This window comes from Anarrhichthys ocellatus, unplaced genomic scaffold (genome assembly GCF_004355925.1).
Source record: "Anarrhichthys ocellatus isolate YVR2014 unplaced genomic scaffold, GSC_Weel_1.0 scaffold7, whole genome shotgun sequence".
Taxonomy (NCBI): domain Eukaryota; kingdom Metazoa; phylum Chordata; class Actinopteri; order Perciformes; family Anarhichadidae; genus Anarrhichthys; species Anarrhichthys ocellatus.
In genome coordinates this window covers 2,631,478-2,645,196 of record NW_022280037.1, presented here as the reverse complement: position 1 = coordinate 2,645,196, position 13,719 = coordinate 2,631,478, and the positions used below count along the sequence as shown (strand labels likewise).

General features: G+C 42.1%; 1 protein-coding gene across 3 annotated transcripts in view; it reads right to left on the bottom strand.

The window, feature by feature from the left end:
* Positions 1 to 13,719, bottom strand: part of LOC116383424 (regulator of G-protein signaling 6-like) — a 34,321-nt gene that overhangs the window by 3,389 nt on the left and 17,213 nt on the right. For all 3 annotated transcript variants that reach the window (XM_031847243.1, XM_031847245.1, XM_031847242.1), the window contains exons 3-14: positions 9,618 to 9,717; positions 8,939 to 8,989; positions 8,719 to 8,825; positions 7,310 to 7,361; positions 6,812 to 6,876; positions 5,501 to 5,577; positions 2,915 to 2,996; positions 2,464 to 2,538; positions 1,911 to 2,012; positions 1,595 to 1,767; positions 1,202 to 1,327; positions 298 to 484 (exon numbers count right to left, since the gene is read on the bottom strand). In XM_031847243.1, coding sequence (XP_031703103.1) covers positions 298 to 484; positions 1,202 to 1,327; positions 1,595 to 1,767; positions 1,911 to 2,012; positions 2,464 to 2,538; positions 2,915 to 2,996; positions 5,501 to 5,577; positions 6,812 to 6,876; positions 7,310 to 7,361; positions 8,719 to 8,825; positions 8,939 to 8,989; positions 9,618 to 9,717 — 1,197 coding nt within the window. The remainder of the gene's footprint in view (positions 1 to 297; positions 485 to 1,201; positions 1,328 to 1,594; positions 1,768 to 1,910; positions 2,013 to 2,463; positions 2,539 to 2,914; positions 2,997 to 5,500; positions 5,578 to 6,811; positions 6,877 to 7,309; positions 7,362 to 8,718; positions 8,826 to 8,938; positions 8,990 to 9,617; positions 9,718 to 13,719) is intronic.

The following is a 13,719-nucleotide window of genomic DNA, read 5'->3' as shown; positions in this document are numbered from 1 at the left end:
GTGTGTGTGTGTGTGTGTGTGTGTGTGTGTGTGCGTGCGTGTGTGTTGTAAACAGGGATGTATTTGAGGGAAAACCCATAAGGGTCTTTTTAATTAGAAAAAAATAGAGCTTATACGTACAATATATTCTGTACTAAATCAGTACCGGCTGTAATGATGTGTACAGGCTTAGGTGTGTTGGCAGTCTATGCATCTGGTGTTGATTCAGACTTGTGTCAGTGTGTGTCCATGCGTGTGTGTGTGTGATCATGTATAGTCATGTGAATTCATCCATGAGCAAGAAACAACACTGTCCACCTGAGCGTCCTCGTAGCTGTATCTGCCGGGGTCTTTGAGGTTCTGGCTGGTGCGCTCGAAGCTGTGAGAGTCCAGGTTGATGGAGCTGGGCGCACCCTCGGCCAGAAACTCCTGCCAGATCTCCTGTGCCCTGGAGGACACTTCCTGGAGTGGCCGCCGTTTCAGATCCTGCACTGCTAACCAGAACCTACAACAGCATCACATCCAATCAATAACAACTTCCCCGAAATATAGAGAAATATATAGAGATACTGTATCCAAAAAAATGACAGTTCAGCTGCCTGTCTTGTTATATTTCCCCTGCTGATGATGCCATTTATTGTGATTACTGAATCAATTTGATTATTTATGAAATATGAAGATTTCTATTATATACAGTATACATAATATGCACCATTAAAAATGTTGCTTGCATAAAATGAGTGTGTGCTATAATATATATAGTAAAGCAAATTTCTCGATACTGTTGAGTAAACATTTAATACAATTACCCTTTCCATAATTTACAAAGTTTATGTAAAATCTTAAATCAGCAAAGTAACAGTAAAATGTAGTTGAGTAGAAGTACAAAGTAACATAAAAAGGAAATACTCAAGTACAGTAAATACTCAAAACTGTACTATGCTACTTGATTAAATGTAGTTTCCTACACTGTGCATGGTATTAATAGCATATGTGTATCTGAAAAGTATGAGGGAGTTATAGTAATTAGAAAAACTGTAGTATCTATGCAGAAAGATGCCCAAAATCTAATTAGATCACCAAATTTCTAGTATCGTTTAGTTATTGTATTGCATCATTACTGACACATTTTACAGACAAGCAATCATGTGATCCATTGTTAATATAAAAATAATGATTATAGCAACTTTAAGAAAGGCATGAGGTACAATGTCATTCTCACCTCAGGTTTTCTGAGCTGAACTCTGACTCGAGGAACTTCAGGAACTGGTCTCGTCCTGCCGGATCTTTCAACGCCTCCTCCAGAGAGAAGCCCCATTTCTTCACACGCTGCTGGCTGGGGTCACGACTGCTCAGAATAAAACAGATTTGAAAGAACAGAATGAAATGTTCATGGTGTACATAGAGCAGAGGCCAGAATGTCAGAGCACAGTAAACCTTTGGGAATGCCAACATTAATTCTCATTTGAGACAAGACAGAAACAGACAGATCCTTAAGCATCTAGGTCACAAGCACCGAGAACTACGCTTCACCTGACCTCAGTGTTGGTTTAAGCATCATCAGCCTCCTGTGAACTCTCAGCTCACATCCCAACACGGCCCCCTCCAGCCTCACCTTGCCTCCAAGTCCCAGAAGGAAGCGTCATCACTGATCCAGGGGTTGGAAGGCTCTGTGGCCGACACGAAGGGGTCATATTCCACGAACTGCTCCGTGTAGCTCATCAGACTGTCGGCCACTTTGGAAACCTTCATACAGTGTCTGTCCAGCTGGATGTTCAAGAAGGTAATCTGATGGAGGGGGAGAGAGAATAATGTGGAAGCTAAATAAGGTAACAGCTCATCAGTCTGCGTCGCCGACTGTCGTTATGATGGATGGGTGAGGCCGACTGGTGGTAATGACCTATGGAGAAGACTTTCACCCCATGATTTACCTCCTTCTGAACGTCCTCTCTGGTGGCCTTCCTGGTCGGCTGGGAGCTGATGTGGATGGGACTCGGCTGGCTCTGGCCATCATCTGGAACCCCGTAGACCGACTGAAGAAGACGAGAGACATGTTTTGTATTTTTTTTGCTTTGTAATAAAGATATTTCTATAAGATATTAAGTGTTTTTTTAGATGTTTGGCATTTTGTAAGAGAAGAAAGTCAACAACAAATTGTAGTTTTATATATACATAAACAAAAATATATATAGATTATTTTTCTTTTATCATAAAAATAGTAAACACTGTGGAATAGGGCCTTGAAGCATTTAGGGAGATAACATTTACACAAAATGTAAACGAGTTGTTACAAATTTGAAATAAAAGGTATTGGTGGCTGGTCAAAAACATTCTTTTGGAGTGGTGAGGCGGTGCTGAACCTCAGCATTTCAAAACTAGTGAAGTCATAAACCACCGGTTTTATAGGAAAGGTTTGTTAAAAAACAGTATTGAGATAATAATTATATTAAGGTTTGGAAAGCTGTCATCTTTTCCTGTCCTCACCTTTTTTACCCTGTGTGGGTTCCTCTCTCTCCGGCACTTGCGGATGTCCATCTCTGTGGTGTTGACACAGCCCGGCTGTGGGAGGCGACAGGAGACAGAACGTGTTCCGAGGTCAGATAACGATGGATCTCCTGCATGCATTGTCTGCACCTGTCCTCCTCACACAATATAATACCGTTTCTCTATTCAGCAATGCCACCCTCACAAAAGGCTTGTATGTAAAGTGACTGGCACCAAATATGATTCTGCTACCCACAACAAAACAGGGATCTCGGCTGAAGAGTGTGTTGAGCTGAATCTGCTGTTTTCAGACTTTAAATCCTAAAATGGTCTACCCACATAACAGCCCCTCTTTTCTTTCTTTCCTCTTTGATCATTTCCATTTTTTCCACTGTTGCAGCATCTGACCTCCCTTTCCTTTCCTTCAGTCATGACGTCGGCTCTAACTTACCACTGGTCGATGGACGTCCCAGAATGCTCTCTCCTGGCTGTCCAGGATCTTTCTATCTGCCTTGTCCTTCTTCCTGTCAATCCTGTCAACAAAGGAGCCACTTATTTACAATAATATATAAACATCGAACAAAAAGTTCGGAAATTAGTGTTTGGTAGATTATTTCTCTGTTGTAACAATGCTTCTTGGCAATAAATGTTATACCGTTGGAAAGACTGTTTATTTACCTTTCAAACGGTGCCCCATTTGTAAGGAACATGCATTTCTGGGATGAGCAGCACAGCTGAGTATGTGAGTAATTTGCCAAATCTTCTCTGCCAATGCCAAACAGCTTATTTGCTTATTTGCCATTGACTCTTGTTTGGTGGATTGGATGATTGAAGTCTATCAGTAACAAGGAAGAAACAAGACATATTGGCAATTTTACAATTTATTCATTTAACAAACTGGAGCCTCAGTAGCGTGTGGAAGAACCATACACAGCCACAACAGCCTGGCACCTCCTCCTCATGCTGGTCACCAGCCTGCTCACACACTGCTGTGGGATGGCATTCCACTCCTCAAGCAGGATTTGTCGCAAGTCAGCCAACGTGGTTGTGTTGGTCACTCTGGCACGAACAGCTGGTCCCACAAGTGTTCAATTGGGTTGAGGTCAGGACTGCTGGCAGGCCATTCCATCCTCTACTCCCAAATTCTGGAGGTAGTCTCTGATAAACCGCTCTGTGGGGGCGAGCGTTGTCATCTTGGAGGATGGAGTTCGGTCCCAGACTGTGGAGAAATGGGATTGCTACTGGTTGCAGAATCTCATCACGATATCTCTCTGCATTGAGATTGCCTCCAATGAAGACAAGCCTCATTTTTCCAGTGATGGAGATGCTGCCCCACACCATCACACTGCCTCAACCAAAAGGTGTTACTCTATCAGTGCAGCAATCAGCATAGCGTTCTCCCCGTCTTCTCCACACTTTGACCCTACGATCCAACTTCCTTAGCCAGAATCTGGACTCATCGCTGAACATAACGTTCCTCCACATGTTCAGGTTCCAGTGCAGGTGTTGCCGACACCAGCGCAAATGGGCCTGACGGTCAATAGCAACAGCAGAATAAGCTGTTTGTCATTGGCAGAGAAGATTTGGCAAATTTTTCATGGGCGCAACCCACATACTCAGCTGTGCTGCTCATCCCGGAAATGCATGTTCCTTACAAATGGGGCACCGTTTGAAAGGTAAATAAACAGGCTTTCCAACGGTATAAAATGTATTGCCAAGAAGCAGGGGCGTTTCTAGGATTCAAAGAAAGGGGGGGCTTAGCCCCAAGGGGAGTGGCATGTTTGCGCCAATTTTTTTTGGGGCCCATTTGGGGCCGTGGATATCCATTGTTTCAGACAGTTCATAGATTGGTTCAATCAGAAAGAGTGTGATTTTGCTCTGTAGTTTTGCTTGCATTCAGTATATGATAACACAAGAGACAGAATTTCAGGGTCATAGTGAAATTTGACAACACAAATATGAACTTTTCTCAAATAAAGAGAGAGAAATAATGTTCCTGCTTGTAAAGGAAAGACGGATAAACTAGCTTTCATATCCGCGTCACTCCCAAATCCTAATTCTCAAAGGGGCCGCACACAATGGATGGAGAATGGACCTGACAGTATCAACTTTATATCGTTAAGTATGATGATATGCTATTGGATTGTAATTTGAAACGGGAGAAAACATACAAACCAGAACACACGCACATATGTAGCATGTTACAGTTATAAATAACTTCTCCATGTGAGAAACAATAGTTTCATTTAATGACATCACCAAAAAAAAAAAAAAAATCTTTTTTTTTTTTTTTTTTAAAGCCAATAATGCAAAATTATTTGGGGGGGCTGAAGAACATTTTAGGGGGGCTTCAGTTCGATGTTTATATACACCTCTGTAATATCAGGTCAAAAGCAATAAATCAGGCCCCGTAATTTAATCACACACTCTCACAAACACACACACACACACAGCTAGCCACATACATGTTTATACCGTTTACAGGGCAGACCAGGGAGCACAAAGCTAGTGTGTGGGTCTTAACCTGTCTGCTCGCCACACAAAGTGATGCCAGGTTTTGAACACTTATTGCTTTCCATATCACCCCCACTTGTACAAAACAGTGGCCAAAAAACAATGACAAGATTTTTGGAGACAAGAGAAGAAAGCTCTTTCCTTACAGAAAGGATGCAAGAGGCATTGATGCTGCACTTACACATGCAAGCCACCAGATGGAAGTCTTTCTTAGAGATAGAAGTTAAGGGGAATTGTGTTTGATTCATTCCATAGGGGGGATGCTTGATGTATTTTACGCATGTAAGCCTGCAGTCAAAGCAAGGCATGAAAACAGAGCAACTAACACTGCAAACTGAGGCGTCTTCTCTTCCTAGGGGAAGAAACCCTGAAATTACGCATGTAGCAAAACGTTATTATGAATGTATAAACCTGATCGAATTAACATCTCTCCATTTCCTGTTGTAAGTGTGTCACGTTAGCGTGACTCTGAAGTGAAGAGGCGACATGTTGTTGTGACTCACACATACACTCATCTACTCACTTCACTTGAGCCTCAGCTTGCATGAAGATAAATTCCCACTTCCGGGCAAAAGCCCTCTGCAGCCGGGCAAGGTTTTCCTGGGGGAACCAATCAGACACGCCGTTAGGGGAGCAGGTTATTTGAATTCAAGGCCTTTAGATGATTACGTTATCCATTTACCGTTATGGCCACAGCTGCCATAACTTTGGATTACCATTGTTGAGATGAGGCGACCGCTCACTAAGGTGTCCCTGAACAAGTCACTGAGCTGCTGATGCCACAACGTGTTTGGAGTTTCACGCATAGCTAATGTAATCAAATATGTTATTTCTTCCAGACAGTTAAATGAGAAGATTGACACCACTGTCGGGTCTGTACTCTAAATATGAAGCTATAGCAAAGTGCCGGTTAGCTTAGCTTAGCATAGCATAAAGACTGGAAATGGGGAAACAGCAAGCCTGGCTTTGTCCAGAGGTAAGAAAACTCACCTGCCAATACTTTTAAAGCCCACTAATTAACATGTTATATCTCAATGGTTTAGTCCGTACAAAGAAGTCACATTTTTAGATATCTCTGACGTGAGACACAGCAGATAACAACAAGCAATGGCTGTGACTCATAAAACAAACTCACGACTTAATTGAGTGTAACTCATCACGATACATTTTGCTTGAGTATAAGAAATAAAAGCTTCACAGGGTCTTTAAAACTCCACAATGTACACATATCAAAGCTTCCTACCAACATTTTCATCCTTAATAACACCACTCAAACAAGCATCTGTTAAATATACAGTACATGACATCACTACAAAGAGAGAAAATATTCTGAGTACCAACTAGCGAGCATGTTAACAGTGAGAGCAATGAGGCCTGGAGGCAAAAAGTGACCTGATTAGGAGTGAAAGTAAGTCTACTGGACAATAACTGCAGAGTGATTTAGAATATGGAAGTGCAGTGGATATTGTATAACAGCAAGAGATCAGCACTCCAGTAATGCCCTTCTTGAGACTGTATTGATCTGCTGATGCAAAGCAGGCCTATAGATATTTATATTTGGGTACAGTAACTGACTGCATTGTAGTCTGCCAAATGGTGCTCCCGACCTTTGACAGATTTGTATTTAAGTCTGTAATTCGATAATGGATTTTTGCTGGGATGAATGGATTTTGTCATTTCAAGGCCCCAGAGGACAACGTTACAGCTCTTTTGTTTTTCAGCCATGTGAAAGAAAGCAGGAGATTCAGAGTGTCATCATATTATGGTCTCTGCACAATCACAGTACTGAACTGAGAGCTTCCTGGCAATCGCTAAACAAAAACAGTGTACTTACAGCCTCATAGTCAGCGAGCTCAAGCCTGGCCTTATTCTGCATGGTGCGCTTGCACAGGTAAATGGCTGGAGGAGGGGGAAGAGGAGAAAGAGAGAGACATGAAGAGGGTAATAGAGTTAGTCTGATGAGTTGTCTTTTTTTTCTTTACTGAGGTCCCAACTGTGTGAACGAAAAGTAATGAATGTTTTGATGGAGCAGGCAGGCGATGTGTTGTCTTCTAGAATAACAAGTCTCAAGTAAATACCACGCAGAGAGCCTTAGTTATATCAGTGACCGTCCCTTTATTTTGTTTGGCTAATCTTATCCCGCAGGATTCTCTGTAGCGGCCGCACCTCAGGGCCAGATGCATTACAGGGAATGGGTCATGTGGATCAACCCTCAACAGCGTCAACAACAGATCTACTGTGCGAGTTGTCTATCAGAGAGAGAACTGAAGGCATTAGCAAGATCTTACTGGTTTGGAGAGAAAAGCAAAAATTGAGACAATGTGTGACTCACCATAGTCTGTGTTCTCAGGCTCCCAACAGTTTGAAGGCCAGAAGTATGGAGACTGATGAAAACAGAAGGGGATGACACAGAAACAGAGTGTGTTTATTTATGCAAATAATCCGAATTACATTCTTTTATAGCCATAAGTGTCTAGATAAACAATAATATTCTCCAATAGGAATGATGGAATCACATTTCTCCCACCACCCACGCTCCCTCTGCACTTCCACACAAAGTCAAAAGACAACTCATCACTTCACGATTATCCTTGACGTCCGCGTGCTGCACATAACTATCTGGGGAGCAATGATATCTATATTCTCTCTATCCATATTTAATTGTCTATTGCAACTGACATTACACGTTGGAAGTTCATTCTCAAGTCCATTAATAATGAATCACTCGCATCTATCATGCATTCTTAATAACAGGGCAGAATTAGAAGTTGGTGGCACTCAACCACATTTTTCATTCCCATTATTACTCATAACGTTAATTAGCATAAGAGCAAATGGCGCTGATGAACGTGCTTGTTTGAGTGTAATGAACAAAAAGGTCTCATTAGCATTATAAACATCATAGAGGATAAAGTTGAACTATAAGACTTCACTGCACACACAAAATAAGCAAATTTGTGACAAACAAAGAGAAGACAGTTGCCGTTAAATATGGGTCTTCTTCCAGAATAGTATCCATTTAGAGACTAGCAAAAATAAATAAATAAATCCCCTGCCATTACGCCTAACAGCACAGCTATGGAGACCGGCCAATGCATTTCTAATGCACCACGGACTCTTTATTACATGATGACGTGGGCCTGTTGCATCACGACAACATCAGAGGGAATATTTTTAGCCCTCGCTGAATGAGCAAGTGTGAAAAAACGCTGCCCTCCCTGCGCTGGCACAATAATGGCTTTTAATCTTGAGCAATGGAGGTGAAGATAAATGCACACGGAGGTAGATTGAGAGGGAGGAGCAGGTGTAGGCTGGTGACAGTGAAAAGTGCAAAGCCAGAGCGCAGCCAGCTCAGCGCTTCCCATAGGGGAGTTTGCCCTGTGTCGTTAGCCAAGATTAAGATGCGAATGGACCAGTGACGGTAATGAGTCATCGTGGAGCCCGTGAGCGATCAGAGGGACCTGTCAAAGTTCATGCTGGATCAGATGGAGCGGAGGAAAAAACCCTCTTCTAACAAGCTGCACGACTATCTGCGGCCCCACCTCCTACTCTGACGCAGCGTCCAGCAGGTATAGACAGGATCGACCTTGGTGTGGTGAGTAATAGGCTTAGCAAGGATTGCTCTCATTAGAATCACGCAATAAACATATCCCTATGACAAACTACCATCACGTCATTACTCTATATTTAGTGGCCTCACAACACATATCAAGGATACACACATAGAGGAGCTTCCTGTACCTGAAAGCGATAAAGGGTTCCATCATCTTTAAGTGTCAGGACATGGTCAGAGATGGGGAAGATGTAGCCATGGGCAGCGACAAGACTCCCAAGGTGGATGGCTTCAGCTGTCGACATGAGAGAAAGCCCACAGATGGGAGGGGGGGGGGAAGCATTTGAAATTACCATCCTCTTCAATTGAGCGCTATTGTGCTGACATGTAATTTCTCAGCAGGCTTACCTGGATCCTCAATGGAGAGGTTTTTCATCAGCCACTGAACAATGTCCGCCCCTGGCATTCAGAAAAGGACTTTGGTTAGAAGTGGCGTCACAGTTCTACATGAGCAATGGTTTACGACAAAGGCTGCAAACACAAATAAGCTTTAGTCTTTGTGATTCATCTCTGTTCAAAGCTGTTTGTCAAAGCTGAGTAGGTGTCTGAATATAACATAATGTTAACAGGTCTCTCTCTCTCTCTCTCTGTGTACAATATTTGGCCCGGTCATTGCGCATTGGCGGAGGCTGCTGGGAAAGATTGAGAGGTCATCGGGCCTCGGGGAGCAATGCGAAGCAGTGACTCCGAAATAACCTTTGGGAGAGCTAGAGTGACCTCGCCGTCCAACGCTGGTGACTCATGTCGTACACAAGCACATACATGTACAAACACATGAAGGAGGACGGCGCATACACACAGATGGACACAGACGGGAAGGAGAAAAGCGTGACAAGGGCAGCATCTCAGTTGCCTCAGTGGCTTAGGTCTTCACCTGCTTCCAACTGTTGTAGCAGTAATTTAAATGAGCCCAAAAAGTCATATTTGCTTGTCTGAACCTGACTTGTAAGTGTTTTTCTAGACAACAAAACAAACACACGCACACACAATCATCATAACATCATGGCCTATGCACACAAACACTAACCTGAAACCACACTGGGGATCTTGGAGAGGAAGCTTTTGACAGTCCGGATGGCAACACCTCCTGCTTTCTCATCTTGTATTCTTGTAACAATGTCTTCAATCTGTGGAGAGGCGAGAGGGTGAATGTGTTAAAGAGGAAAACAAAGTAAGAAAAATAAATCACATTATATTTTTGCCTCAAACTACAAAACTGGGGTTATTGTGTATTTTTGTTTTTGGAATTAAATAACCAATGTAAGGATATTTTTACTACTTTTCAATCATAACAGGAGCTCTTTAAAGTCAAAAATTTGATTCAGGATTGAGTTAAAGCATCAACTGATGAACAAGAACAAGCTGTAAACCCATCATTTGCATTTTATCACTTAATAAAAGTTGCTGAAAAAGTTGCGGAGGTCTACGCTCTCCGAGTGCCCTTGTAGTTCTCTGTTGGTTCGTTACCATGAGTACACAGTAGACCTAGTAATCTGATCCATTATTAACAAATACACATAGATTAGAGCTTTCAATTCAGATTTAGTGAAAGTCTCATCTAACATATGCAGTTTTGATAGTAATCTAAATTGACACTCTGTGGAGTGCACTCTATAAAACTCAGACCTTAAAGATAGAACGGGTCAAAGGTTCACTAGATTAAATAGCTTTCTGACGCACAGACACAAACACACACAATATTTGTAAGGTAATAAAGCCACACGTCGGGGTGATTTATCTGTTTGATAAAGGGCTTCAGTCAGAAGCTTCGGCCGACTGAAAAAGACTGTCGCAGCCATTCCCCAGAGGCAGAGATAAACATCACACCTCCGACACAGCCAGAGCCGCAAACACATCACACACCAGCCACCTAAAATTAGGCTCCGCACAGCACAGCTCGCCACTACACAGGGAAGAGCACATACAGGAAACAAGCGAACATCCAGTCATTCAAGGATATGGACACGCCTGCACAAACACACACATACAGAACATACAGAAATCCATATACAGAGTCCTAAACACACATACAGAAGAAGGTCACTTATTTTAAACAAGCAGTGTTGGCCAAGTCCTTGAACAGGCTTTCTATTCAGCAGTCAGGTCAGGTCCTGTTTGGACGTGAGCAGTCAGTGTTCTGTTGTAGAAATCAATCTACATCAAAAAGATCTTGATTTTGCACACTTGCAGCCAACCGTCTGCAGTACGGTAGCCGGCTATTACATTCTTTATTGCCCACTAAGCATCTGTCTAGTAGCCAGGTTTTCAAGCCTTTGTGTCAAATGTGTATTTCATCTGTAAAATATGTTTGCTGGGAGGACTCTAGCATTTACATACAGTTCTTGATATACTTTAGTTCTGCATTTTGTAGCTGTAACACCAAAACAAATGTAAAATATCTACTGGAAAAGTGAACAGTAAGGTAAAGAGGTGGAGACTAGCGCAGTGCGCTACAGCACATTTACTAACCACCATTACAATCAAAGGTAATCATCTTCCCTGGCAAAGCATTAAATGGATGATTCATACAAGCACTCCATAAATCTACAACAAAACACCCAGATGCATATGGATTTAATAACACACATAATGCAGAGCCGAGAGGATGGAGAGAGCACTGCGTGGCAAGACAATTACCAATCTCTCACCATAAGTTTGAGAGAGTGTTTGGAATGAATTATTGAACATCCACTATAGAGAATTACTGCCTCAACTCTTGTTGATAAATCTCTCTCAGTCTGGGAGGGCGAGAGGAGATAGAGAGCTGCATCTGCCCTCTGTGTTTTGATCAAAGAATGGTATTTTAGCTCTGCTTTGGCCTTCATGTGAGCATAAACAGTTTCACATGAGCACAATCAGGGGCACGACGAATTAGCACCAACACATCACAATCTTTCCTTTGAAGACAAACCTTCCAAGCAAACCAACAGGGGAAAAGCTTTGAAATCGGCTCTGTTCGACCCACGAATCCTCAACTCCCCTGAGACAAAGCAACATGCGAAGGATTAAGTCCTTTTGTTCTGATGTAGTAATGGACCTTCGAATGGGTATAGCAGTATAGAAAGGAGAACTCATTATCTCCTTATAGGATGATAGCAGACAAGAAGTCCTTGGCACAGCTACAGAAAGTGCCCATCGTATCTCCTGGATGTACAAGCTAATGGTGTTTGCAGCTCGGTGTGGAGTGTTTTTGACAGATGAAAACATTTCTGCTAGCATGCGATAACAGCACTTTGCCCTTCGCTCTATAAATGATTATCAGGAGAACACTTGCGTATCTTGCCACCATATGTTTGCATTTGCTGCACACGTGTGTGTGCAAATTTGTACCAATGAATGGCTGCGTCTGTGTATGCTGTTCATATTATCTTTTATAGCTCTGAGGGCAGCACTAGCACTCTATGAGGCACATGTAGGAAGGTAAAGGTGTATGGAGAATGTGAGGGAACAGCTAGAGGTGAAAACCAACAACTGCAGCCACCAGTTAATGAAAAGCATTTACTCCACATTAATGTCAGGGAAGGCCTGCACGCTCTAATGTCGAAAACGAGATCATTACTTCCTTTTACATGGTTTTGTAATTGGGTTAACTTAATGAAGTCAGATAAAACCTAAATGAGAGCGTCAGTGACATAAATAACCATCAAGAAAATGCGACACGTTGAGCTGAGTGCGGAAACATTCGCTTCTCCTGCTAATTGAAACTACAGCCCCCTTTTTTTCCAAAAATGGCCAGAGATGAAGCTATTAAAAACGGTCCCAGTCTTCAGAAATGAGACAGCTGCTAAAAGATGTATCAGCCGGTAATGGCGCCATTAATGATTCAGCAGTCATCGGTGGGGCTCAGGCACACTTGTCATTGTTGAAAGACATTCGGGTCTGTGAGGAAGACGACGTCCAGGTGACAGGCGAAGAGTTATATTTTCTGGGCCTGGAGATAATTTATGACGTGTCAGCGAGAGCTGGATGAAGATGAAATAGGGATGAGGCTCGGGAAAGTTTTCAAGTTAGCCAAGTCATTCTCAAACACATAAAGTAACCATGTTCTTTCTTGTCCCGTTTTGAGTATTATATTATTCCTAATGTGACAGTAGAAGAAGAAGGCATTCTTCTGTTTATTTAAATCTGGAAAGAAAATAATAGCCATATTAAGAAACACTTCTAAATAAGTCTCAAGTACTACAGTGACATTCACAACAATGTCTATTCCTTCACAGTGAGCGACTGATGCACTTCCCAATGCATGCTCACACCTTTAGTGTGTTGTCATAAGCACTGCCTTTTGCAGTATTGATGTTTCCAGACACTTGGCTACTAGGACACCACTAGCATAGTAGCCTCTCTTGGCAGTAAGCCTGTAGCCTTCTTCGTTGTTCCATGTGTACATATTGTTCCCTCTAACTTCTGACTTTTTTTTGGAAACGTATTCTTATAGACATCAAATTGGAAGAGATTGTTTGATATCCAACCAATTGGGATTACTTTCTTAGACAGTGCCATTTTATTTCTATAAAAATAAATTAAAAAAAGACTCAAAATAAATGTCAGTTTTCTGTGCATTACTACATACTAAAAACATATTTATCTCTTTTAATTCTTCCTTTAAACAATCATTAAAACATTTGACTTTGCTCGTTCTGAAACACTGTTCTGTAGATCTTCTACAGACAACAAAAATGTTGTTTTTTCTAGTTGACGAAGTCCTTGTCATTGCCAATATTGTCACGTTGAGGTCTCGTCAAAATTCTCATCTTAAATTCTCCTCATTTACTCTCACCCCATTTCACAGAAAGGACACACGTCTCATTCTTCTTAATAATACTAATGCACTCAAGCTTTTATGCTTATTTTGCCTTCAGGCCACCACTCAATTGTATAATGTAATGACTGCAAAAACACAAAACAATTGCAGAGATATATTCACTGTGCACATTGTGTCCTGGCCTATAACTTGCTAGATATTATGAAGTAACTTCTCCAAAGTACACAACCTGTCACACGTTGACCTCTGCACCATGCCATGTGCATAATTAAGTGAGATCCAGCTGGTGTGTGCTGCCCTGGGGAACGAAGTGAGAATAAAGCCTGCTGGAGAGAGAACACCCCCATCTTCTCTCTTCCATCCCTCC